Source organism: Cardiocondyla obscurior, linkage group LG13 (genome assembly GCF_019399895.1).
Source record: "Cardiocondyla obscurior isolate alpha-2009 linkage group LG13, Cobs3.1, whole genome shotgun sequence".
Classification (NCBI taxonomy): domain Eukaryota; kingdom Metazoa; phylum Arthropoda; class Insecta; order Hymenoptera; family Formicidae; genus Cardiocondyla; species Cardiocondyla obscurior.
In genome coordinates this window covers 1,721,507-1,749,033 of record NC_091876.1, presented here as the reverse complement: position 1 = coordinate 1,749,033, position 27,527 = coordinate 1,721,507, and the positions used below count along the sequence as shown (strand labels likewise).

Genomic DNA, 27,527 nt, shown 5'->3' with positions numbered 1-27,527 from the left:
TTTTTTTATATTTTTTTATTTTTTACTTTCCTCTTTTAAACGCGAGTACCCGAAGACCGTGTAAAAAATTATTCTAATATCGCAGACATCCCGAGACGTCCTAAAATGATTCGGATCTCTTAGAAAGGAAAAGATTAGGTCTCCGGCGTAGCGTTCCTTCTCGAGCAAATAATTTTGACGAACCCGCCCGGTCTTCCGAGGACGGTTTTAGTGATCTCGGCGCCACTCTCAGTCGCCATTTGCCACGTGTACAAGTCGGGATTAATCTTAAGTGGTATAAAGTCCTTCTCCACGTCGCCCTCGCGCGACACCCGCACAGCCACGCTCTCGTTTCTCGCGATCTCCCGAATTAATTCGGCAGCCGCCTCTCATCTCGCACGCATTCACGCACTCCGCTCTTCGACCCCATCGCGCTACTCTATCACCAACTTTCTTTAGCGGCTCAAACCGCATCCTGTTATTCCTATCCGCTCGTCAACGAAGCTGTAGAGAAGTTATAGGAGCCACAATATCGTGCACGCGTACGCACGTATACGTGCGTAAGTGTGCGTACGCGTGCATCCCTTTTTATACTTTACATGTATATATTCAACGATAAAAAAGACTCAATCGAGCTGACCGAATGTGTCGCCGCAACGGACGGCGGCAGCTCTTCCCTCGCGAAACGTCTGATCTTGGAGCGGCGGCTCGTTTAATCTACTTCACATCCCGCGGAGCTTTTCCCCTCCGGTTCTCTTACGGAGATGCCGTTCGAAGATCAAACCTTCGCCCTTAAAACTCGCGCGAACGCATCGACGTTCGGGAATTTCGACAGCGATCTCTAAAATTCCGCTCGCATCGTGACGCACGTGTCGCCGGTTTAAAAGAAAAAAAAGTCGACAACGCCAAAAACAATCGTCGAGAAAGAGACATACAAATTTAAAAAGTAAAATTTAAAATTACCTCTAAACAATGTTCTTTTTTTTTTTCTTTTTAACTGCAAGTTTATCTCAATACACATTCTTTTAAAATAAAATATAATTCAACGCATAATTTCTTGAAACTTATACACTATGCATTACGTATACCTTTTACCGGAGTTACAAATAAAATTACCCGCACAACGTTACATGCCGCTACATTGTGCGGAAGATTTTGCGCGTCTACGAGTTCGTCGGAGCCAAACGAGAACTCGGTCGACATGTCCGTTTACTGTTGCTACGTTCGAAAGAATTATTCGGATTACGTTTTAGAAACTACGGTGTTTTACTCTTGAGCTTGTAAAAGGACAAAAACGTCATTGCTCGTACTGATAACGTCGCGAGTGCATCGGAGTCCGACGTAGCATGAATGCCCAAATAAAGCAAGCCTACTGCCCGCTCGCAATTAAATCCCTCTTGCGTAATAAGCTACAAATAATCGAAAGTATCACGAACCGTTCGAATTACGGGCTTACTTTCAACGGACGTGTTAAAAATCAATGAACAATTAACAGTCGGAAATATATAAAATAAAACGCATTTAAATCTGACGGAATATATCGATAGTTGCAAAGTAAGTTGTATCACAGATAGCGTGAAATAGTCCAACAACATTAAATGCGAATTTTGCTGTAAACGCAAAAAGAAAAAAAAGAAAAAAAAAAAAAGAAAGAAATTGTATTAATATCTACCATCTAATATAAACTTTAGATTCGACGAGTAATAATTATCATTATCAATAGACTTACATTTATCCCGCGAGAACACTCTAATTAAAATACATAATATATAACATAAAATATAATATATAACATAAATACATAACATATTAATCTTACGATTTTTTTTTTTTTTTAATGACTAATGTACTCCGTTAAGTTTAAAGAAAAAGTTTTCCATCGGGTAATGATACTTTCGGTTCACGCACGCCAGCGTTGATGCAATTGCGAGGGATATCAGTATGCAATGTAGAATGCGACGAGGTGTTTTTTTCCGCGCGCCAGCACCAATGAGCCTGCAGATTCAATAATCGAAAAATAAGATCTGCAGCTTGGTCTCGAAGAAACTTGAGATCGGCCTAAAATTCCAATTCGATTTTACGACTACCGCGATAACAAACGTCGGTCTTATCCACGCCGACACATGCGCGGCGACGTGCTCAAATCCTCCTTCAAAATTCCGTTCCCTCTCGCGCTTCGCCACTCTTTCGAGAACTAGATCGCGGCGCAGAGTGATCACGTAGAATTTCAACTGAAAAGCGGAACGCGCCTAAACGAAAAAACGAGTTAAGGGAGAACGAAAGAATCGGTATCGATTGCAAAACTCGAGGATCTCGCCAAGAGGCTCCTCGCATGTGTGCAGCGGCACATGTGTGCGCCGCCGACACTCGTATACTTGCTACGTACGTATATAGTTCCGTACGTGTGTATATATATATAATATATATAATTTTTTTATATGTATATATTTTTTTTTTCCGTACGTGTAGGTGTACATGTGTGTATGCGTGTGTGTGTATATGTATTATGGAAGCGCCGAAGATATTCGCACGAGACTCTCGAAACCATTTAAGACTCAGACGTATGCGGGAAAAACGAGACGTACATATATCGGACTCGCGTGGAAAAGATTCAGCTTGTCGTCGTCATCCGTCGAGCGGTCGTGTCCATTTTCGTATTTTCCACAATCTTCCCAACCGGCATTAAAAAAAAAAAAGTTGACCCGATTACAGGCGCACACGAAGATGCCAATCGTCGACGAGTCTTCATTCGTCGAAGATGCAAACGCGGCCGGGTATTCCCGCCAGCGGAGAAAAATCGTGTCAAGAAAATACGAAAGATGGAGACGAGGGTGAATTTGTCTATTCTCTTTTAGGCCCTCGTGCGTCCTCGCGTGAACGTCGACATCGAGCTTTTGTACATCACCTTCGAGATCCGCGACTTCAGAAACGCCGGGATCACACTTTCATCGCGAATGTCGAAAGCCTAAGATAGAATCGTATCTCCTACGGGGCGCCTCTCGTACGTTTCGGAAATAATGATTGTTCCTCTAAACGTGTCTCCCTCTTCCCCCATCCGTTTCTAAAAAGCTAATGCAGTCCTTATGTCTCTGCGTGATAAAAAAAAAAAATAGGTCAATGAAAGAATGTCAGTGGTACGTAAAAAAAATATCCAAATACGCGCGCCGTCAAAATGAGGTGATGCCGTTAATTAATTAAACATAAACCACGAAACGTACGAAGGGCGAGGTTTCTCATCTTATTCTAGCGTGGTACGTCAGCTAGGTGATGAAGTGTTATGCGATATCTACTAAAAGGTATTATATACACGTAAGTATAGTTACGGAGTAGCGTTCACATTTATCGTACAGTTAGACAATATTAACCTGGATGTATTTCAAATTGCATACTCTTCTAAACAATTCCTATATTTATCCTAACCGCTAGGAGATTAACTAAAAATCTTAATTGTAGTTCTGTCTTACCGCCGCATCTACCTTTGTTTGCTCGCTAACTTACTTGTATACTTAAAGTACTTAAAATTAATTTCTTGTAGGCGTATATATCTATGCGTTAAACTCTTAAACGTATGTCGCACTCGTACACCAATCAACATCATCGTAGAAAAGAAAGTAGTAGTAGTAATAGTATTAATAGTAGCAATAGTATCAGTAATAATAGTAAATTACGAGCGAAAGGATCCTAATGTAATCGATTAAAAATTGGTCTACACTCGACGAGCGATAACGCTTGTACAATCACTCGGTGAAACAGTATACTCGCACAAATTAACACAAAAAAAAAATACAATGTACGTAATATATAGACGCGTGTAAACGAAAAAAAGTATAAGAAAAAAAAAAAAAACAAAATGTATGCAGCCCTTTCCTCCCAGCCGGTCGATCGATCGTTCGACCATTTTCCAAAGTCGATCGCTCCTCTCCTCGAAAAGGCACGAGAAATTGTAAATTCCAAGCCTCTTAATCTCGTATTCCGCAAGCTATGAGAAATCTTTACGTTGCATAAAAAAAACAAAGGCTCCCGCAACGCTGTTACACGCGACAAAGTGAAGTTGCAAAGAGAATTTGCAGAGCACCGGTCCAGCAATAACTCTGATAGAAAACTCGTTCCCATTTCCTTTTTTGGCCCTTGCGATTTATTAGCCGTTGTTCGACACTGATTGTTGATCCGGTAGAGAGATCATATGTGGTCGGCGACGCAACGGGAATGACAGCCGGGGGAAGCCGCCGCTTTCGTTGAATAGAAACGGCATCCCCAGGTCGTCCGTGTACCGCATTGGCGAGTGGAGTTAGAGGAGATGAGCGATCGTGAACTCGACGCCTCCCGGTCTACTAAATGTACCGACCGGCGCCGTTCGCTTTTACATCACGTACATTACATCTACTACGAAGGAACAAAAGGGTACTCTCTGGGGATATTTGGCACAGATTAAACGGAATTTTTCAACTCGCGACAACGAAAACTCAGAAGAAAGTCGTACGCGCGCGCGGACCGATCGCGAATTTCCGCATCACCGTTCCACCGTGCTCTTTTTTTTTAACGTATGTCAAATATTAAAACGGTTGCGTGCGGATGTATTTTGATTAACACCTGGTTGTTGTTCGATAATTTCACTTTCTTCTAGTCGCCTCGCGCTTATCCAGTGGTAACCCCGTAATAAGTATCGAAAGAACATATATATACTATATATATACTATATACGCGTCGTTATATCTTAATATTTTTCCTCGCGTCGTCACCTCGTATTTTCTTCATTTCCGTAACAATGTAAAAAAAGAACGTAAATATTGTATATATTTTTTATACTCTTTACAAATAATATGTATGTAATATTGTATATATGTATATCATACAGCGTACGCAGCCTTATACTAGAAATATTATCGTGGGAGTTACTCGCTTAAATCTAGAAATGTTTTACCTAAATGTTTTACTAAAACGGAAGGAGAAACGTCCGCTTTGAACCTCGCGATTTTCTCGCGAGGAAAGAGGACCTTCCTCCGCAGCGTGGGAAGGAGAGACGGAGGAGGAGGAGGAGAGGTAGGGGGACTTTTCGAGATTCAAAGCGATCTCGTGGTGATCGTTGGAGATAATCAGGAGGAATCGTTAGTATTTACACGAGATAAAGTGCGATAATGTCGTTTCGTTTTGACTCGGCAATGAGGATCCTTTCGTCAAAGCTTCGAAGTTAGCTCCGCCTTCGCCTGCGAGCTACGTTACCGCGGCAAATCGCCCTTGTCCTTTCGACCTAAAAATCTTTCGGCTGCATGCATCGCGTTATCGAGGCGAAGGCGAACGAAGCGCATAGTAGGAACATACATAAAAATCCATCCCTTCGTGCATCTCGCGGCGTACCTCCCCGGATTCCTTCAGTACGACGGGAGAACGCGCGTGATATTCGATCTGCGACGATCGCTATCACCTCGCTCCCGCCTCCGCGAAGTGCTCGATCTCTTTGAGTCGGGCGAAAGGGATTCCTCATTCACGAATGATAAAGTCACGATGACTTTGCGCGGTGGAGGCGAGCATACCGTCGTTCTGAATGCATCGCTCAATGTACGGGACGCGGGGTGTTGTTGGATCACGAGTGCTTCACCACGATTACGCCAGGCCGCTGCTGGGTCTGTTGCGCATGAAATTGGAGGAAATGCTCGGCGTGCAGTATCCGCTGTTTCGCGGACGCTCCCGTGGCAGATGTCGTCGACGACGAACAGGAAGAGGAAGCGGACGTGGTGGCCGCAGACTTTGTTGACGCTGAGTTTGCCGTCGCCTGTTGCTGCTGCTGCTGCTGCTGTTTGTTGGTCAATGCCAGCGGCACATCCTGCGCGGGTTCATCGCTGAATAGATGATCGCCTTCCAGATGACGTATCGCCTCGACAATCGTTTCCAAATTCTGCCGGGACGTGTTTGCGATATATAGCCTTGCCTGCGGCGTGCCGTCGTCCAGGGAATTCGATGGGGAAGGCAGCCTACAGTTAAAGAATTTTTTTCTTAGCGTAAAATTAACTCATATCTATGTATTAACTTTTTTTCATCGTGTGAAAATTTTAAACGAAGGCCTGGATACCGGGAATCAGTTTTGTTTTCTGTGTCGTAAGTAATTAAAATTAGACAGTGAAAATAAAATACCCATTACGTACCTCTCCACCTCAACTTTGGGCTCAGCCTTCATCGCAGCCTCCAAGACGCTGGGCAACCGTTGAGGCTCACCGATACCCGGTGAGTAGGACCTGGTGGGGCTCGCGGTGATGTATTGGGGCGAGCCGACCTTAAAATCTTTAAAATCTGCGGAGGACGAGGTAGCGTACGTGACTCGACTTGACGAGGAGAAAGAGTCTGTGGTCGGCTCCTCTATCGCCGTGAACACTTGACTCTGGGCGAAAGCGACGAGCTTGGGGGTACTCGCGCGGGACTCTTCCTCTTTGATCTCCTCCGCGATGTCGGTCGGCTGCGGTGACAAGGGTGGCGAACTCGGGTCCGGGCTGGACGTCTCCACAGTTTGATTTGAGCCTACCGGCGGCAAAGCCATGACCGACACCACCTGGAGCGAGGCTACCGCTTCTTCGGTCTCCTGCACTATCACGTTATCCGTGTGTTCGATCACCTAAAATAGAAATCCTCGTTAACGTCGTCGTATTTACGAAACACGTCCCTTCGCAATCTACCTGTTTGCAGCCAAGACCGAATCAATTGTTTGTATGTGGAGCACTCCGTCGAGCGAAAAAGATAAAAAGAGAGAGAAAAAAAAAAAAGGGAAAAAAAAAGAGATCGGTTCAATCAAAATAATAAAATGGTACACTGCGTTTCACTAGCCTGTTATCAGACACGGCTATCTGCGCGGCAATTAAAACAATGTTTGCAATATCTTTCGGTAGGGAAATATTCAAATTCTCGAGGGCTGAACGAGTTCGCGATTGAATTATTTTCTGCATCGCGGATTTGTGATCTCCCGGCAATCGACATTGTACCAGCATTTTTATAGACTATGATATTTCAGTTAAGTCCTTCCGCAGTCACGATTTTACATCGGCGATTCGATTCCGCCTAAAAAGCTTCGCTCCCAATATTTTATCGATTAAACTTTCGCGGAACGTCGCCTTTTACTTCGCCGTCCGTAAGATTAATGACGGCAAAGAGAAACGTTACCTCGTGGGGCTGATAAGCGATTAGCTGATTGTCCCGGAATCTCTCTGGATACATCTGGCTCTGAATGGCTCTCATCTGTTTCTCTAAATGCAGTCTCGCGTGACGCTCCCTTTCTAGCTGTCGTTTGAGTTGCTCTACATCGGGGTTCACAACGGAATGTCCCTCTGTGGTCACCGTGATTACCGACAACGGCTCGGGGGACATGCTGCCCAAGCCCTCATCGCCGCTCTCGCTGACGTGCATCGGTACGCTGACGACGACACCTAAGCAAACAAAGTACGAAATAAAATAAAAAATAATTAAATCGCAACATCTTCTCCGGGCGAGCATTAAACCGGCTAATCGGTCGACCGAGCGAAAGATGTATCGAAACGTTAATTATCAGAAATTTCTTTTCTCTTATCTGATATGAAATAATAATGATTTTTTTTTTTTTTTTTTTAATATGCATTATTGACACAGAGTCGCGCGCTAATCAAATGAGCCACGGTAAAAAACAATTTGCCGTCCGGTGTTCCCGCGAAATTAATTTACGAGAGAGGCTCGTAAAGTCGGATTACAGTCGGCGAATGGCCGCAATAAACTTTCGGTGCGTATTTTAGATTTTTCGCCGCGCATACCGGGGGCATATGTACCAATAAGTGCGGCCGGCCGTCCGCGCGATGTAAATGAATGCGGGGGCCGCGAGCGAAATTAAATCTGGTCGCTATTTACGATATAGAACAAATATAGGGACCGTTGCACTTGGCGTGGATCAAAGGCTTTGCTTTACGTTTGTTTCGACGGTAGACCGGAACGGGGGAGGCGTGTGCAACGCTTTTCCCGGTGCGTCATTTCGTCCGAGCATTATTTGACATCGCGGAAAATTACAGTAGATTATAATGCGGTAACGGCGCGGCAAATTGTGCGCCGTTCCTGCGAACATTTTCAATCGACCGAACGTTTATTAATTAACGTGACTTCCAGGGGTACTGCAATCACTGGCTATTGTTATCAATTTCGTCTCGACGTTACCACCATGGGTCCTCGACTACCGCTGAAGTTCACGCAGTCTAGTAAGTAGCGTGGTTCGTTCCACTTTAAACAAATCGCCAAGACTTTCGAACGGATTTCCTATCTATGCGTTCAATCACGAAATACTCATCTCACCGGGCGGATAATTATTGCAAATGCCGGAGGTATAATATCTGAAGGCAATCAGAAGGGTTAACCGCGATTGATCGATAAAAGTGGTTCTCGTCGCGCATTAAATCCGCTTCGTCGCACCGCCGACGACGGCGGCGAACTTTCCGAATATCGCCGCGCCGTCGAACAGAGGAAACTAATTTTACGATAGAACCGGAAATTGAAATTGTCCCGGTCCCCGAACTTCGCGACAGATACTCTTTCCGACGAGAGCGGTACCGCCGCGACGGCGACGTCTCCGTCGCCGAAACCGAAGGGAAGTATCCTTAATTCGTCCCTTGTATTTAGCCTCCGAGGTAATAAAGACTTTCGAGGATGATCCCCTCCGACGTCGAGCCCTTCATCTAGACCTTTGTGATCTCGAGACTTAATCTTTCCAATAATATTACCTGCGCGATGTCCGGCAATTCGGTTAAGTTACATTCGTAATGCACTTTTAATAAATTAAAATAGGCGAAATTAATTTTTCTAAAAATTTGTATTAGACGTATGCGTGATTCTATTATATATATATCACTGTTAGATTGAGCTTCCCCTCTTATAATATTCTATACATCCCCTCGACGTGACACCGAGTCACGAAGAATGTAATTACTTTCGCGAAAATGACGAACGGCACTTTCAAAATGTGCCCGCATTGACCGCGTTGACGCGAGATTAAAAAATTCCTCCTCACAAAATTCGCCCTCCTTGTCACAAAATACCGTCGCCGGCGTATTGATTTGACGTGTAAATGAATTAAAAAAAAAATCCCAGATCGAAAGTTTCGAAGACGCAACAATTCGATTTTCGCAAATGATTTGTGAACTCCGGCGAAGCGCCGCGTAAAAGCGCGAATACTGCCGAGATAAGCGGGTTGTAATGCTGCATTCGCGGAACTTTTTTGCGCTTCCCCGCTGATTGTTTTCGCTTTTATCGATACCGAATTCGCGCGGGACATGCTGCAATCGCGGTCGCGAGTGATAAATAATTCAGGTCCATTTGGAAAATCTCGTTATGCTACGAACGAGCGTTAACTCTATTGTTTTTTACGCAACAAACGTTCACGCATCGGCTGTAACAACAATTTTTTTTTTTACACATTTTTATATATGCTTCGTTTAATTTATGTCTAATAATTTTTTTTATGAAAAATTATTCTAAGATAAATTTAAGTAAAAATATAAATTAATCGCGAAACTGCATATATTATGTAGAAGAAAAATATCACCGTGCTACGTGCATAACAAATGTGTTTTAAAAGCCGCTGAAAAATTACCTTGGGTGTCAGGCTTGCGTTTCTTGATGGGTACATCGCCACCCTCGTGCTGGTGGTTCACCAGCCGCTTTAGCTGAGAATTCTGCGACAGCAGTTGCGTTTTCTCCTGTTCCAGTTGGTATATGTACTCGGCAGTCTGTTGAAGTATCGCAGCCTGTAACGCGAACAAAAAGAAATTACTCCTCGTCCCGCGATACCCTTAAAATCGAGGAACATCCACGATCCGCGTTGAACGTAAAATTAAACGGTAAAAAGCTCCGGTTACTTCACGGGGCGCGAAGTGAAGTTGCAAAGCGCCGAAAGGCAAGGGGGGGGGGTCTTGAAATTTTAATAAGAGTTCTCAAAATATCTCGGGATCTCGACTTTGCGCTCTTCCAAGTAAAATCGAGAGGTGCAGCGTCTGCTGCAGGTGCCCTCTGTTGTATCGTGCAACCTGCGCCGGAGGACCGTAGGCCGGCACGGGAAGAGGAGAAGAGCGGTGGACTTCCTGTTTACCGTGCCAGCGAGCTTAAAGGGTTTTACGCGGTCAGGGCGGGAAGGGCCAGGCCGTATGGGCCGATAACATCCGGCAGTGGCTATCGCGTGTCGTGCGTACTACGTCGTAGTAAAACGGGAATGACTTCGAGGAAACCGGCCGGCAAAAACAAAAGGGCCGATTGATACCAACTGCGCGGGGTAACGGGGCCGGGTGTACGGTTCGCACCTGCCGACAGGTGGTTAACGAACAGATGCCCCGCGTACGCCGCGATCGTAAATGCACGAATGATGCCTGCCTGGCTGCCGCCACCTCGTCCTTTCTCCGAGCAGCCGGTCCTTCGCGTCACGTTCTTACATCAAAGGGAAGAGGAGGGGAGAAGGGAGGGGAAGCAAAAGAATTGACCGCGAGCGCGATTATCCCCCTCGGAGATGCTCCCTTTCGGCGCTAATTAGACCCCAGCTTCGAGCGTTCGCGTAATACGTGCAGCAATTTTTGCATAACTTTTCTGGACACTTGTAACCTTCGTTTCTTCATAATTTTATAAAAAATAAATTGCGTATTTTAAATTAAAAAAAAAATATATACAATTATTGAAATATTTTATTTGGAATTAATTTTAATAATAATTAGAAGCATAATTAACGCAATAAATTATTAGGGAAAGATTCATCGCGAGATATATGTATCCAGACAGATCTTTACATCTTTATTAAAGTTTCCTCATTTGATCTACTTGAATATGCAAGCGGTTTCCATCGGGAACGATGGGAGCGAATATGCAAATGCAGAAAACGAGTAGCATCCATTATAAAAATAAAAGATCCCGGATAAGTTAATTTCGAAGCGGAATTTTTTTAAAATACAGAAACGTTGCGGAGAATACCCCGGGGAAAATTAAATTAAAAACTGATCGGACCTTGCGACGTTCCAAGCAATTTCGCGCGAAGGTGCACTGCCGGCGACAAAAGGACACTCGACGAGGCTTGTTTGCGCGCAGCGATATTAATTGCCCGAACGCGTTTTTTTTAATCGAGCCCGCGGAAGGTCGGCGGAATGCGTCACGGCCAACTTTTGCTTTCTCGGGGAGCGGAATAAAAAAAGAATCTCGAGAACAGGTTGGCGTCGATTACCGGGCCGGAAGACTGGAGCTCTCGCACGCATTTCTCTACGGTCTGCTCGACCCGAGCTCCATTGCACGTGCCGAATTCTTGTTAGTCGAGGATCGCTCTGTAAAACCCGACGCGGGCCAAGGCCGCTGCCAGCAGCGGCGATGATGGGGACGATGTTATCCGCAGGTAACGATTTATGGAACGTGAGACAGCCTTCGCTTTTTCAAGCGGACTGCCAGATTTTATTCCGGCCCCTATACTCGTGCGACAATAATTCTTATTTAAAAAAAAATAGAAAAGAATAAAATAAAATAAAATAAAATAATTGCCAATCGTCGCGAATCAATTCGGCGAGCCTCTTCACTTAGTTCTTTCTACTATTAGCGGTAATAATTAAATAAAAGTAACGCGATATTTTATATCCGCCGATTATTGGGCCTCTGACTTTGTTCGCGCGCCGGGAAAAAATTCGGGCGAGACGGCAGCTGCGACTTCCACGCATCGGAATAAGATGACGATGCGTCGCGATTGATATGGGAGTGCAAGATGAAGAGAGAAAAATATACGCTGGTAGCTGACAATCGAAAGGGAGGAAAATCCGCGGCGATCGCGTGCCGGAGTTCGTGACCCCACATGCTGAACTCGTTTCCACGAGGCAGCCCTCGAATAATCGACGAGAGGTTGCGCATTGCGAGCGTGAATGAGAGCTAATTATTACGAAAAGGTCCACCTGAGTACTGAGAAAATATCAAGAATTTTTTTATGATTTAAATAAAATTTTAATTCTTGCTAAACTGCGTTAGGATGAGACGTACGATGGGAGCGCGGGCGAGGCAGGTACGGGGGGGCGCAGGTAGGGAGGTAGGTGGTGGGGGTGCGAGCGGTAGGCGGCTAGCGGTGAGCGCGAGCTACGTGACTTCCCCCACCCTACTTATTCGGCACAGGTAGACTGTACAGCACGTAGTAAAAAAGCACGCGGTCGCACCGGAAGTGAGCTAATAATTCGATGTACAGAGACTTATTCCGGGACGAATCGCATCCTCCACCCTTCTTTCCACACGGAGAATACGGGCGAATAGTTCCCGTTCCATTAAAGTAAGTCTGATCCCCGTTTACGTATCATACGTATATGCGTGAGTGATATCCGGGGCGGTTATCTAATGTTAGCTCATCGAAAGATTGCTGTAGACCCTCTTGGGGTCCAGCTCTGAACAACCCGATCTAAATAGTGTTCTTTTTGTGTCGCTAAAAGCGTTTCTGCCGGCCAGAAATTCTCGCACGTGGTCGGCGAAAGGGTCGTTTAATACTTAAAGTTAATCGTTCGAACGGAGCTCGGTCGCAGCGAGACTTGATCGACAAGCAGTGCGACGTATTGAGCAATTAAAAATCCGTAGTGCATTCCGAGTAATAGGGGATATAATATTCGGTAAAAATTCCGTCGTGTCGCGTATATCAGGGTGAAGCGGGTGAGGTTGAGCCAGCGGTCGCGACCCAAAACATCGCGCGGTATGCATGTGATAAGCTTAGGTGCGCTGGCTGCAGGTCGAGCATGCAGTTTGTACGCACCGACAAATATCGTCGTAGTAAAAAATAATTTTTTACTAATCGTTGTTCGATTTCTGTTACAGATGAGGGCAATCTGAGAGGAGGAGGAGGCCTCAGAAAGACATAGTGCATCGACGGAGCATTTTTACGGTAAGATAAATTTTTTTATTTCTCTAATATTAATAATTTTTCAATAAATATTAATGTGAACGCTCCTGCAATTTAATATTCATTTTTGTGTTACAGAATCTTGATGTGCTCTACATTCCCGACATCCTGAGAGGAGGAGAAGGCCTCGGAAAGGATATTAGGCATCGACAAAGCAATTTGAAGGTAAAGATCGCTTCGGCTTTATGTAAAATTATTAAAAGAATTTTTTTTTTCTTAAGACTAACTTGATTTATATCATGTCACTAATTTCCATTGTGTCTTTTTTCTGTTACAGAAATTAAAGTACCGAACGCCGAAATTGTAACAAATACGAACCGCAGCCGGTTCGTCGGTCGCATCGGGAGTTCCGAAAAGTATGCGGACGTTTTTTTACGACTATTTTTTACGGGAGTGCATTCGCGAGTGTCTAGTGCGCGGAAGGATGGCTCGTCACGTCCCATCTGAGAGGATGAGCAGGCCCGGGACGGCATCCTGCATCGGCGGAGCAACTTATAGGTAAGAATAAATTTTTTTAAATAAAATATTTATTAAATAAAGACTTTAACTTTTTTTTTAATTAATTTTTTTAACTATAATACATGTCTACATTAATATATTTCTTTTTATGTTGCAGACACCGCCCGAATTCTACAACTCCGCTGTATGCAGAGTGGTAAGTCAGTAACCTGTTTTTTTTTCAGGTTTTTCTTTTTTCAGGAGCGCCGAAAAATAACGCGCGATAGTAAATTCAGTAAATTCGGGATAGTAAAATCACGGTTCGCGAGTGACTTGTGCGCGGCGCGGAAGGATGACTCGACACACAAACTGAGAGGAGGAGCAGGCCCGGGGGGCATCCTGCATCAGCGGAGCAACTTTTAAGTAAGTATCGAATTTTTAAAATAAAATCTTCATTAAAAAAAAAAAAAAAAACTATTCTTTTTTTTGTATTAATTTTATTAATAAATATCTAGCACGTCTACATTAATATTTTCCATTTTATGTTACAGTCACCGGCCGAATTTCATAACTCCGCTGAAGTTTCAGGTGGTAAGTCGCATCATTTTTTTTTTCTCTCGCAGTTTCTAAATCAGGTCTCTTGAAAAATAGTGCGTGCGTAGGGATGCGTATGGTTTCTTCTAGCAAATATAAAAATTCGCACACTGTTTAGACGTTCTTTTTCTTTCTTTACGAATCGCAACGTCGGGCGGCGCGTATCGTGACTTCGAAAAAGAGGAATGATGTTAGGGTTCTCGAAAAGACGCGCTTCTACGCCGTTGTCGTTGCACGCAACGTGAGCCGTGGCATTTTACGACTGGTCACTACTACCACAGCCTCCTCTCCTCTTTCCTCGCCCTTCCGCGCGCCGCTGCACTCGTTCCCTTTCACACTTTCTCTCTCTCTCTCTCTCTCTCTCTCTTTCTTTCTCTCTCTTCGTTGCTCAAGCCAAGGGCCCAGCTCTCCGCACCGAGCCTTTCCTTCTTCGGTCTGCGGGAACTTTCCCGTCGAGTCTCTCCGCCGGCACGGCGATGGAATCGAATCGCTTTCTTCTTGTTGCAGCGGCGGCGGCGGCATTCCAAAACACGAACGCGCCGATACACTCGTGAAAGGGAGACGGGAGAGGTCCTACGCCGAACTCGCCCTCATTCGGCCGCGCAACTGTTTGCAATTCCGCGCGCGGATCCGACAGGAATTCCCCGCGCTATCGTAGCCGCCCTACGCCCTTACCCTATTGTTCCCATTCGCGCCGGGAATCCGTCTGCGTCGTCCTGCCCGGCTACAAATTGCCGTCGCGATAGCGGATCACCGAAAACGAAGTCGGAGGGAACGATTATCACGTGTTGCGTCGTAGAATAATCAACCGTTGTTAGAATTTTCGCGCGGCATTTCTGGCATTCATGCAGGAAGATTCGCGGTTAAAATTTTATTTTATCAATGTGTTAATTCACTTTCCGCCCGCGCTGCTTTCTTTTTTCCCCATTAACAGCGACGTCCCGGTTGAATAAAAATTCCTCACAGTTTTCACATCGCACGACTCGTCAAACGGAACGAAGTTTTAAATAACCGTAATAATCGTAGAATTAATGATAATACTATTTAAATCTAATTTATAAGCGCACTTAACTTGTTTCCTTTCGTAGGACGACGCGACCCGGATTGCCGTAATTAATTGCTGTTATCGCGCCGTACATTCTACGCGCTTAATTACATAATACGCACTAGCGAAAATTTTCGAGCGGGCGGAACGGCGCCAATGATTCACCGCGCAAAACGCCCGCGCCACGACGCCCGCCGTTATTATTATATCGTAATTACCCCGCTTATAAAAGCGGCAGTTCACTCGGCGCACGCCGGCAAAAATACGGAGAGGGAGGAGGCGAGCCGCGCACAAAATTAACATTCCGCAAAGTAATTTGGTAAATAATTAGTTATCAATTTCTGCGAAAGAGCGCCAGTTCACTTAATTTAACTGCGGTTCTAATTAGGTCTCCACTTCCGCGGAAAAGAAAGACATTTAAATAATTATATAATAGATATATACTTAGAACTGATATTTCCCGTAATTGTCAAGTGATATTTTAATAGTAAAATTGCCGAACGTAACAAAACTTCGCAAAAGTAGTTGACTATTTCTTTAAAACTTATTCGCAAATAAAATTAGTTAAAAAAAGATTTTATATATATATATTTTTTTTTTTAATTACGCGTGAATCATCTTCTAATCTCTGTCTGGAACAAGTACCGCACTCTCCTCGTTTTTTTATCTCCGCTTCGTCTTTCCGTGACTCATCTCCCGTCTGATTGTGTCGCAATGCGCGGTTACGTATTTCGCGGGGCGACCTAATTACGATTCCCGGCGGTGAGGTAACGAGGCGGTAGGGTCAGCCCGGTATTCCGTGCTAGGGAGATAAAAAGAGGACGACCCTCTCGTGGACCGCGCGCGGTCGTTTTCGAGGCACCTTCCTGGAAGGGAAGCCCTTTGTGGCCGCGCGCCGTGTATGCTAAGTAAGCGGCCACGTCGGCGTCCTAAGACGAAACCAGAGATGCCAGAAATTCGAACCGGCCCCGCAATGGCGCAGCTATACCGCGAACCAAACGCTGGACCGGACGTTGAAAGATGACGGGTGTCCGTTTTCGCTTACGGTGATGAAATCGCAACGTAATGCGTGATAAAACAGAATCCCGCGTCCTACGTCCGCGCGGACAATCTCTTCGATCGGAGTGTGCGACAATAATTCGATGCGGGCTAAAAGGTCTCGATTAACGAAAGTCGATATTCACGGAAGGCTTCTCGGCAATCAGAATTTTTGCACTACGAAATAAAATTCACGTATACGTTAAAATAATAAAGTAAAAAATTAAATTTTTATTTATTTCTAATTGAATTAAAATTATAGAAATAGGTCTCTTTTAAAAGATTCTCCCCGTAATTTAATTCGCGAAATTAAATTTAATAAGTCAATGGAGATTAAACAATCCGATATACGGAGTAAGTTTCACACTCGCGGCGCACATTATGATGAAAAATAATAGTATGTTAATAATGATTGAGTATGAGCTTTTTTATCTTAATCGGCGCTCTTGCGTGTGCGAGAACGCACTCAGGTCGAGCCTATTATTTGTCTCTTCAACGTAAACATGTAATTTTCTACAATCGCGCGGTTATTATCGGACATATTCTCGCCGATCTCGCGCGCCTCCGAGACGCGCTTGAGAGCTTAATCGACGCCTGAGTGCCGCGAAGTATAATAATCCGCGACGGACACTTGGCTCATATTCGACCCGGCTGTTACTTCGCGACGGCGGAATTATTAATTGAGTGCGTTTGTCCGTCTGTCACGGCGCATTGCGGCGGGCCGTCGCGACGCCAGACATCATGGCGAAAAGCGGCGCGTTTTCCGCGCGAAAATACAGTTTCCTGCGAAACGCATCCACGGGTATTCTCGCTTCCGCGTTGCATTCTCTCTCTCTCTCTTTCTCCGTAATTAAAAAACGTTTATTGCCCCTCCTTCCGCGCGCGACGAGACGCGACTGTCACGCGTCGCGTGTTCCTTTTAAAAAGTTGAAAAAAAAATCCTTATTTTTCCGGCGTGCCGACCCGAGATTTCGGTTCACGAGCGGGATTTCGTCCGTTTGTCTATTTGCCGTCGTAAAAATTCCAAGCGCCGAGATGTTTGTCCGCTATTTGCGTCGCCTCGTTAAATGAGATCGTGAACTGAAACGCCGAGGTACGAGAGAGGAATAAGAAAAAGTAAGGAATGACGTTGTGCCGTCGAGCCGAGATAAAAGACAAAAAGGGGAGAGGGGAAAGAGAAATGAAGGTGTCGGACAAGAATGACCAGTTGTGGTGTTATGCAACTGCATTCTGAGCGTGGTGCACTCTCGTACGTGCACTCGAGGACATTACTCCCTGTGTGACTCGACTCGTTATTCTCGAGTTTCACGATTCGCAGAGGTATGCCAATTAAGAAAAAAAAAAAAAAAGAAAGAAAAAAAACTTCTCCCTCGCGATTTGCCATATACATCTGTTGTTAGCGTATTCGTAACAATTTAATAGAGGCGAATATTACAGCTAATCATTATTTTCGATTTGCACATGAAATAATAATAATATAAAAAAATGAAGAATGGTTATTCTTACGATACGGGCTGACTAATTTACGGCGCCAATAACGACTTTATGCGTACCTGTAACAAAAAAGAAAAGCAATCGTTATATTGAGGTCATTAGGTTTATTAATATATAAATTAATAAATTTATAGCTTAAATTATATCCTAATCGCGACGGGCAGGACAGCGTAAAATAAACGGCCGTACTTAAACGAGAAATATCTTGTCCGACGGATAATAAAGCCCCGAGTCGTCATCTGACAGAAATCCGTGCCGGAATATCGTATAAACGTCCAGGCGTGACGAGCGTCCGCTCGTCGCCTTTATCAATCGACGCATGAGTGAAGCTGGGAGCTTAACTCAACCGAGCGAGCAAAGACGATTGGGTGACGAACGTCTCGGTCGCCGGAAGCCGATCGCGATCGGACGAATCGACATATCCGACTTGATCCGTTTACGAAGGCAGACGCGCCCCGAAGCCCGTCACACGTGATTCCCATCCGCGAAGGGACGCGAATTCTAACTCGAGATTTTAAGGACGGGGACCGCGGGCGAGGTGAGTGTCCGATCGTGCCGTCCCAAGTTCATTAGCATAAATACATAATGTCGTAATAACGTTGCCGCGATGCGACACGCTCCTCGCGCGTTCGTCGGACTTGCGCCGGGAGGTCTCGCCTATAAAACGCAGCCCTGCACGAATGCACGTGGGAATGCGTGCGCGGGTAGAGGAGGAGAGTTATGCGTGCGTTCTCGATGAATCAATATTAACGGCCGACGCGTATCGCACGCTGCGCTTTCGCCAGGCAGGAGCGCGCAGCGGGAGAGCACTTCTGTACATGCACGCGTTCTTAATTTCTCCCGACGTGTCCGTTAATTGCAAATCAAAGCTTTTTGTTGCCCCGACGTTCGCGCGTCTCTGAAAAAAAAAAAAAAAAACCCCCACGCGGAAGCCGGGCGATAATTAACCGCCGATTTATCGGGCGCGGAATTCCGAGGGAAACGTATCTCCGCGCGGAGATACACTCTCGGGAATTCAAGAATTTAATATCCAAATTTATCGCCTCGATAATGCACACTCGGCTGCGCAGCCAGGCCAAATCAATTTATTCGCAGTCATTACGGAAATGTCAGAGTCCCACGATTTTCAACAAGCCGAGGCGGTGATTGCCGGGAAGCGTGTTACGTGCAAAAATCCGCGAGACGCGGGGCGAAATTATTATAAACGCGCTGCGAGGGAAAACTCATTTATTCGAGAGCGGTCCGATTCGGGAGCGAAAATCTCCTTCGCCCTTTCTCACATTGTTATCCGATACGACCGCGCCAGCTGTAATCTTAATGTTCGCGAACGAGAAGATTCGAATAATCGGATCAGCGATGCGCTTTAAGTGGGTCAGACGCGTTCCTTCTGCCGGATTTGGAGGCGCGCATTGGATCGGCAAATATCCGAAGGCGCTAAGTCGCTGGCTTATAGGATTTCCAAGCGATACTCTAGTTACGAACAAATTTGCCGCGGATAATCCGTTGGGCGCATCACGCCGGCCCGACAGCATCTCGCGAAACTACATCGTCGTTCCGCGGTTTTTCTTTGCGAGATACGAATTGAAACGCACGTTTAAGTTATCACTCTAAAGAAAAAAAAAAAAATATATATTTTTTTTTTTCACAAAAAGCAGATTATTATTTAAAATTAATAAAAATATGGAAATAAGGAATAGGAAATTTTTATAAAAATACGAACGTATTTGAAGAGTCGTAGCATTTCGCTTTAAAAGGTCGCTTGGAGGGAAGCCACCGCAGTGGCGTTTCATTCCGGAGAATTAGCGGGAAGCCACTGCAGTGGCGCGTAATAGTCGAAAGGTTAAGATAGCGAGACCATCACCTGTATCGACGTGAAGCGATATTTCAAAGCGTGACGAGGCAAAAGATAATTTCGCGAGCTCCCTCGACTGGAAAGAACAAGGAATGCCGATAACGCAAATCGGCTCGAGGCTCGCGAACGAGAACGCATAATATCGCATTCCCGAGCAACCTGACATTGAACGGCAAGAAATGTAGAACGAATCTCGGGATAGATTTCTCAAGTCCATCGCGCTACTTATCTCCGTTTCAATTTTATCCCGAGCGAACGGCGAGGCGCCGATCCGTCGCTATAATTTTTTTTTTTTTCAAGTACATCTTCATTAAATACTAAAATAAATATGTAAAAAAAAACAAAAAAGTATTTATTAAGAAATTATGTAATTTTAATTAAGGTAATATTTTATTCTACACGTATACAATATAATTTCTCGTAAAAAAAACTGTGCAAAAATTTCCCGACTAAAAAAAAAAAAGCGCCACGCCACGCCGCGTGGTATGATTGATGCGAATAAGTATGCACGTTCTAGATAACAATCGAGAATAATAAGAGACGCATTAACGAGTCCGCGCGGCAGCGTGCTCGCGAAAGTTACGTGCAAAACGAGCAGCGAGCCCGAAAGAGAACAAGCGCCAAAGAGAAGAGCAGGCCGTGAGTGACGAGGACGAGCGGGGTCGCGTTCCCGAGGGAGAATCGCCGTCGATCGCGCGACGGGCGTGCAATTACTGGTCCCCGGCCGGACTCGTGGAAAAGCCGGTAATTAGTTAGCGCGCGCTCCAGATTCGATGTGTTTGAGCAGATAAGCCGGCGCCGCCCCGGCCGGCTACCGTGACAGCGACGCCCGGCGATTCGCAATCCGCCAGGCTGGTTCACGGCCAAGGCCAAGGTCATTCCGTGCAATTAATATTCATTAGCCTCGTCGCGATTCCTCTCCAGAAATATCCGCCGCTCAGCTCTCGCTCGCGTGCGTTTCGACAGAACGACCGTCGTTTTTTTTTTTTAAACGCCCGCACGATTTCGTCACGCTAAAATCGTCTCTACAACGAACGAGCGCAGTTTCCCGCGGTGTCATCTCCCGAGAATCGCGATGGACCATTTTTCTGCTTGGACTGTACGGCGTAAGAACCGGAGGGAGATACGCAGACTCAGGTTTTCTCGGAATGAGAGAACTCCGGAGGGCGTTAGGGAGGATGCATTCTGGATCGAGACCCGGGGTAACGCATCGCGAGGATCGTTCACAAAAGAACGGCGGTTTCGGTATCGCGTCACGCACAGCAGATTAGCGGCCGCGGACGTGGCGTGCTCGCGTGCACCCGGCGCTCTTCACGCGAGATTCTACAGGCGCGATCGAGTGTCAGTCGGTTTCTCTCGTGAGAACGGATACGCGACGGGGAGATTCGTCGCGCCGTTGTCTCTGTATGAGTCGCGGTTACCAGACTCGATCGACCGCCTTGAGGACCCGCCGTTTGTCGGCTCGTAAGCGAATTCGTAAGCGGCAAACCGTGGATAAAGAATCATCTCCCGCGTACGCGTCACGTCTATTTCGAGCTCGGAGCGCGGGTATCTTAATACTCATGGGCGAAACGCCCTCGCGGCGCGTTCGCTATCTTTAGCGCGATAACGATGTCCGGTGCGGGACACGGAGTGAAAGCGAGAACCCTTCCCGCGTTACGCGGCCTGGGAACGTCACACGGACGACATCCGTGGGCAACGTCCGCGACTTCCAGGTGCACGCGGAGGTCGTCGCGCGTACAAGACGAAATAAAAACGGACGTCGCACGAAACTATTCAGATCGATGTAGCTCGTATTCCTCGCTTTGGTTAACCTTTCCAAAAATTAATCTGAGCCGGGAACGTGATCTCATTGAAATCGGAGATTATCTCAATCCGCGTCGGGAATCGCGTCGCAAAGTCAGGTGAGCAGAAGCACGTGACTGTTCGTAGGATACGCGGTTTCCCCTGGATGCAAAGAGAGCGAAGCGTAATTGCGGGAGACCTTGGCTACCGGCAAGGATAATGAAATGTACGGGCCGACTCGCAACGAAGTAGAGTCCTTCGGACGGACCCCGCGAGCTCCGACGCGGTCTCACGCGACTTATCGCGCTATCACCCTACCGTCTTCTTTTTACGCGGGCGAGGTCGGGCTGAAATCTCCGACGAGGTATATTCCGCCGATGTAGGCCGAAAACGGAAACGCGTGTCCGTAGGGAAATATAGACATCGTTCTGTCGCATTAATTTCAATATCAATTAATAAATAAATAATTAAATAAATTAAATAAAATTAAAATTATTAAATTAATATATCCAAATAAATAGCTCAATTGATCTCTGCTTTTTATTTTACAATTACTAAATTATATTTCGCTAGGAAAAATTTTTTTAATGTCGCACGAAGTAACTATTACTATAAAGCGTCTAAAATATGTAACTTAACGGTATTGTATAAATATATTTCTGCACCATGAGGTGTCTTAAGATTCGCGCCGCTCGTGCTAGGTTTTGTGACGTCTTGCCGTACGGCGAAAAATGAGTAGCCCGTTCGAGGCTTAAGATGATTACGCTGATAATCACAACTCCGCGCGAGTCAAAGGTGCTTGTAGAGCTCCTCCAGTGTCAAGGTACACGGCGAAGCTCGCGTGTGAACCAGACTTGAGGGCACACGCGCGGAGATACCGGGCACAGGAAGGATGCGAAAGAAGGGAAAGGCTCGATGCTCGAACACGGTTTGTTTGCATTCCACGGCCGCGAAACGATCGTTCGTCTATCATGGAAATTATCGTTGCACATGGTATGCGGAATGCCCTTTTCTCTTTCTTCCTCTCGCGCGGTGACTAGAATAAATTGCTCAAAACAGTCGGGAAAAAAAAATCTTGAAAATTGCGCGGCACAGAATTTTTCCAAATAGTTACATTTCTTCAAAATGCGCGAATATTAAAAAAATTTTTTAAATTAATTTTTTAACAATTGAAGAAAGTAAGTAATTTTTTTTTAATCGATAAACATTCAATTTAGAGTTAGACAATAAAGTTTTACTATTTTTTTCAACGAACCTAACTCCGCGGTCGCGTCTCTCGAGAGACGCGAGATCACGCACGCAGACTCCACTTCGAATTCCCTATCGTAATGAGCGTAATAAGGGCCTCCTCCACTTTGCCGCGACAGGCAGACGAGGTCCACGGCGAGCGAGTAGATAAGTGCGCGAGGCAGAAAATCACCGAACCCATGGGGGAAGGTAATCGGCACGCTATCTCGCCGGTCCCTTTATTTATGCATCAGGGGGCGACCATCGATATCGCGAGAAGCCTTCGTGGCGCAGTCTGTCGAACTTAAACCCCATTTCAGCGCGGCGCGAGCCAAGTAGTTGCCGAGCCCTCGAGAAACTTTAATATCTCGCGTCGCGAAAGATTAAAGATTCAACCGCCGCTGCTTGTCATTCCATCGGCACGTCTCTTCCTCTCTTTCTCTCGCTTTCTTCCGAAGCAGCCAAGTCGCGAATCCCCTCGTTCTTACCTCCCCCTCCCCCGCCCGTCGTCTCGCCAAGGCGTCGCGGCGCTAAGTCACACTCTTACGATGTCACTCCGTTAAACCGTTTGCACAGCCCTTTCGGGCGCGACGAGAGCACTCTCGCGAGAGAGGAACCGTTTCACCTTAGAAAATACATTTTCATCCCGTGACTCGACGAGGTCGTGACGTCGCTCGCGCAAAATTGAAAATTTATTCATTCGCGTTACTCCGCGCAGCGGGCAAATAAAAGTATTGCTTTATCTCTCGATTACTTACAAATATATTTCTCCTCGATTTTCTCTCTCTTTCTCTCCATCGGGAAAATTTTTTTTTTTTTTTAAGAAAAAGGATAATTATAGCGTAATCATAGTACGGTATTTACACAACGGTCGACTGAAGTTGCATCTCGCGGCTGCGATAGCGTGCCCCGACAGTCGATTGCGGCGATCGTTTGCAAGACACGATAACGACGTTACTGTTTGCAATGTACATACATACACGAGGCAACAGGAAAAGAGAAAAAGAGAGAGAGAGAGCGAGAGAGAGAGAGAAGGTGTGCATTTATGCACGTACAGGTCGTACGCACGGACGCACGTACGCCCGATGGAGCGTACGACGACTAAGAAATTGTCTAAGAGGAGCGGGAGCGTGAATATGCATGAGCCTCGGCGTAAGCATGCATGCCGCCTAACGGGACCCCTACGTAAATAAAACGGATAAAATCGATGGCGTAACCGGCAGGCCTCGAAATTATTCGCGATAGGACAGCGGGAAGCTCCCCATGCGTCGCCAACGAGTACATTCGCACTCGGAGTTTATAGACTCGGGCTCGAAACGAGATAAAACTTGACGGGGGGTGGTTTTGTATGGAACAAGATCGGAAAATGCCGCGAAATACGAGGCGCGGAAATAAAATAGGTCTCAAATTGAAAGTTGTCTGCGAAACGGCAAGCGCGAACGCCCGACGAGACGGCGAGATGCGGACGAAGTACCGGGATGCTGGGAGGGAAAAATTTTGCGAATGCGGCTGATTGTAGGGAGAAACGAGACGGCGGAACGCGCGTTTGTCTCGCGGAGCGGCGGCGTTCTATTATCGGCCGGCGAAGGGTTATTTTTAGCACCGATTTTCCGAGGCCAGGCAGTCGGCGCTCCGTCGCCGCCACTGACCTCGCCAACCGCGAACGTCGTCGACGTCGCGACTGCGGTCTAACCGCGCGCGACTTAGCTACATCGCGTCGCCTTCTTCTCTGCCGGCGATCCGCGATCCCGTTCCCGCGGTTGTCGAACCGGCACCAAGTCCGCCGATGGCTTCGTGTTTCAAAACGGCGCCCGCGGACGAGAACTCTACACCCGAAGGGGACTGCCACTTTTTCTGCGGATATTATTTCAAACGCGAAAGATAAAATCGTTTCTTAGATAATCGCTCCTCGCGCATCAAAGCCGCGCGATTGGAGCGTGAAAATGATAAATGCGTTGATTGTGCGAACCCCGGATTCTCACGAAAAATCGAGGTGAAACCCGAGTCCGGTTGTACGACGGGACGATCCCGTGGGCAGCGAACGGGGCTGGCTGCTCGCCTGATTGATAACGAGTCTTGTACGCGGCGCGCCGGCGTGAGATCAATATTTTGCGAGATTGCAAAACATGCAGGCGTTTACTTCTCCCTGTCACGGCGGAAGGTATCATTAACTTATGCCGATTGCGACGCGCGATGAGCATCGATCAGGCGCGCATTGGCGTTCGAGAAAAACGCGGAGTCGTTAAGCATGATAATAACTATCGCGCCGATGGGATCGCAATAATGACCGATCATTAAACTGCGCGGCGCGCCGTGTCCAATTGAATTCGTCTTTGACCCATCGCGGCGTCAGCGACGGAAACGTGTCGTTACTCGACGGCGTGATTACAGGAGGACGGTAATAAAATCGTCGATCTCTCGGCGATTCTCGTCGCCCGGGCCGCTTCAGCGATCCATCGCGTCCGAACAACACTCGGGAAGAACTGCAAGAAGCGGCGCTAATTGGACGGCGTTATGCAAAAATGAACGTCGGTCGAGTGAAGCTCATTTTTTTTTTTTTTTTTTTTTTTTTTGACTTGAGCGTCTCTTCATCCATCGCGAATTTAAACACCCCACGATAGACGCGAAGTCAATCGATCTTACAAAAATAGACACGTTTCCTCAGATAAATAAAGTTTGCCGGAGTTATCGACTTCGATAAAGCGATCGTACAGTTTCGCGATACGTATCGAAATCATTTTCAGCGAAGTTGCGTGGAGAAAATTGCGAGCTATTAACTCCAGAGCCTGATGAAAAAGTAACGTTAGAGCCAACGGCGAGAAAAGAGAGAAGAAAAAATTAGACGTACGCTGATTCAATTTACGGACTCACGATTAGATAGATAATCATCGATCGCGCGGGAACATACGCAAGAAGGAGGCTCGCGCTGTCGCCGTAATCATCGCCTCCTCGTTCGACGCCGACGCGTCTCCCGCGAGCGGCCGATCGCATCGATATCGCGAAATGTAGGCCATCGAATTCGCAGCCTCCTCTTCCTCCTCCGAAACGACACCCGACAAGACGTCTCGCAAATCCATCTCTCGCGGTGCTATTCATTTATTTTTCCATCGTTCAATTTCGCTCGATTGCAAACTCGACGCGATATCGGACGAATCGCGAGTGACTCGCTGAACCAGTTACGAGAATGTTAATCAATAAAAAAAAAAAAATTTTTTTTTTTAAATGACGTCCTCCAGAGTTTCTGCAACTCGACTCGTAGGAAGGAAACATCGGGTTACGAAGTTTAATTTTATTTAGATATTATTCTTATTTTCTCTCAATTTTCCACTCGACTCGTAATTTTCATTTCGGGCGTGTCCATCAAGTGTCGCCTCGAATTTCTCGATGGAGGAAGCGATTGCCGCGCGCCCTTTCTCTCTCCTTCTCGCAAAATCGAAGCGCGAGGTCACCGACTCTAACTTCGCCGGCGGGGTTCGCCTCTTTTAGAGCTGGCAGACGTATTAATTACTACGGGGCTACTAAGTGGGACGACGGAGCGGCCGGGAGGCAATGCGAGAAGGAGAGAGATCGCCGCGCTGCAGTTCTCTCGGATCCGGCCGTCACCACCTGAACGACGTAATTGGAGCACGCGGGACTTTCCCATTAGCGAAATATAGGCCAGAGTGCAGTGACACGGCGGAGGACGTCCCGGCGACCGCGCCTGTCTGTGTAATAGCCTCTCGTACGTGCGGAATAGTAGTAGGTTTCGTCCTACAACTCTCCTCTTTCGACTCCATTGAAAACCGCCTCTGCGGTATTCTCCACTCGGTCCCCCTCGGTCCCTTTCACCCGCGCCCACCCACCCCTCCTCGCCCCGTGCGCTCGAGGAGGAGCCAACGTGGCCGTCGATGCTGGGATGCGCATCGCGCAGCATCCCGTCGAGTAAGCGCGCGGGGCCGCGCCGCGCTGCACCACCCTGAGAGTCGATAATGAGAGACGGGCGAAGGAGAGAGGAAAATTAGCTCCCTTTTTCAACTCGCGCGCGGCCACCGAAGGGGATGCCTTCCAACGGGACTGTTATCGGCGCGAGATCGAGACAGATCGGAGTCGGGGTCGGCGTGACAGTCGTCGGCCGTGGGACGACGGTACCCCGACGTCGGCGATAACCGGCGCTCGCGTGGCGGACAAACAGCTGCGCCGCGATAGTGGGCGTAGACCGAGCGCGTAGCAGCGGATCGTAGTAGTAGTAATAGTAGTAGAGTAACGAGCGGTAGTACACCACAGGGGGAGCTGTAGTACTATGACGGTGGTAGTAGTAGTAGTAGTAATCGTGGTGGAGGTGAATTGTTCCCGGTTGCGGCCGCGGTGCCCCGCGGGCCGGCCAAGGCAGAATCGAGCCGCGCACAGCGGGGTGGGGAAACGCCCGCACTCTCGGTGCTCTGGTCGCGCTAGGTTGCCCTTACTCCGCTGCTGCACTCCGTAATGAATGGTGCGGGGCAACGCCCTGTCAGCCAGCTGACTGAAATGAACCGAGTCGAGCCGAGCCAAGGCGAGGCGGTACGAGGCCGCGTCCCGAGGACCGCGCCTGCATGCGCGATCGCACCCTCATCCCGCCAAAATCCCGTGCACCGCGAGAGAAGAAAGCCGGCCGGTACTTCCAAGCTCCGAAATCTCGCGGCGGTCGCGCTGATAAAGACGGAGATCTCGTTACCGAAGCATGCCGATTCGCGTTTCATCTCGCGGAGGAGCTCCTCCACGCGAAAAAATCGATAACTCGAAAGGGGAACGCGACCCAAAAAAAAAAAAAAATTATCTGCAAATATAGGTAGCCGATTCTGTATTAAGGAGTGTTTGAATAGCGGTCTCGACATGCGCGCGAGCATGCACGAAGGTAAACGCGCGGTCTTATGCAAGCGTCGTACTCGATGGGCGTGATGGAGGCCTAATCGAGATACCTGCACGTCGGATGTCTCTCGAGATCCGCCGGATCCCGTCGCGAAATATTCGTCGGGACGAGACACAGACTCGGAATTTTCGCTCGCTGTCTCGTCTACATCGCGCTTTAGAGGCGAGTAAAGACGAGAAAACGGAAGCGTAGGAAGCCGAGAGAATAAGACGGGAACGAGATAGATCGCCGTGTGCGACTATACGTGACTATATGCGACTATCCCAGCAGACGAGCTCGCTCGACGAGCTACCCGACCCCG

At 47.0% G+C, this 27,527-nt stretch overlaps 1 protein-coding gene across 1 annotated transcript in view; it reads right to left on the bottom strand.

The window, feature by feature from the left end:
• The window catches only part of Crp (transcription factor cropped), a 116,650-nt gene continuing 89,123 nt past the window's right edge, over window positions 1-27,527 (bottom strand). Inside the window, exons 3-6 of the mRNA XM_070665252.1 lie at window positions 9,569-9,722; window positions 7,126-7,388; window positions 6,120-6,583; window positions 1-5,948 (exon numbers count right to left, since the gene is read on the bottom strand). Coding sequence (XP_070521353.1) covers window positions 5,561-5,948; window positions 6,120-6,583; window positions 7,126-7,388; window positions 9,569-9,722 — 1,269 coding nt within the window. The 3' untranslated portion in view covers window positions 1-5,560. The remainder of the gene's footprint in view (window positions 5,949-6,119; window positions 6,584-7,125; window positions 7,389-9,568; window positions 9,723-27,527) is intronic.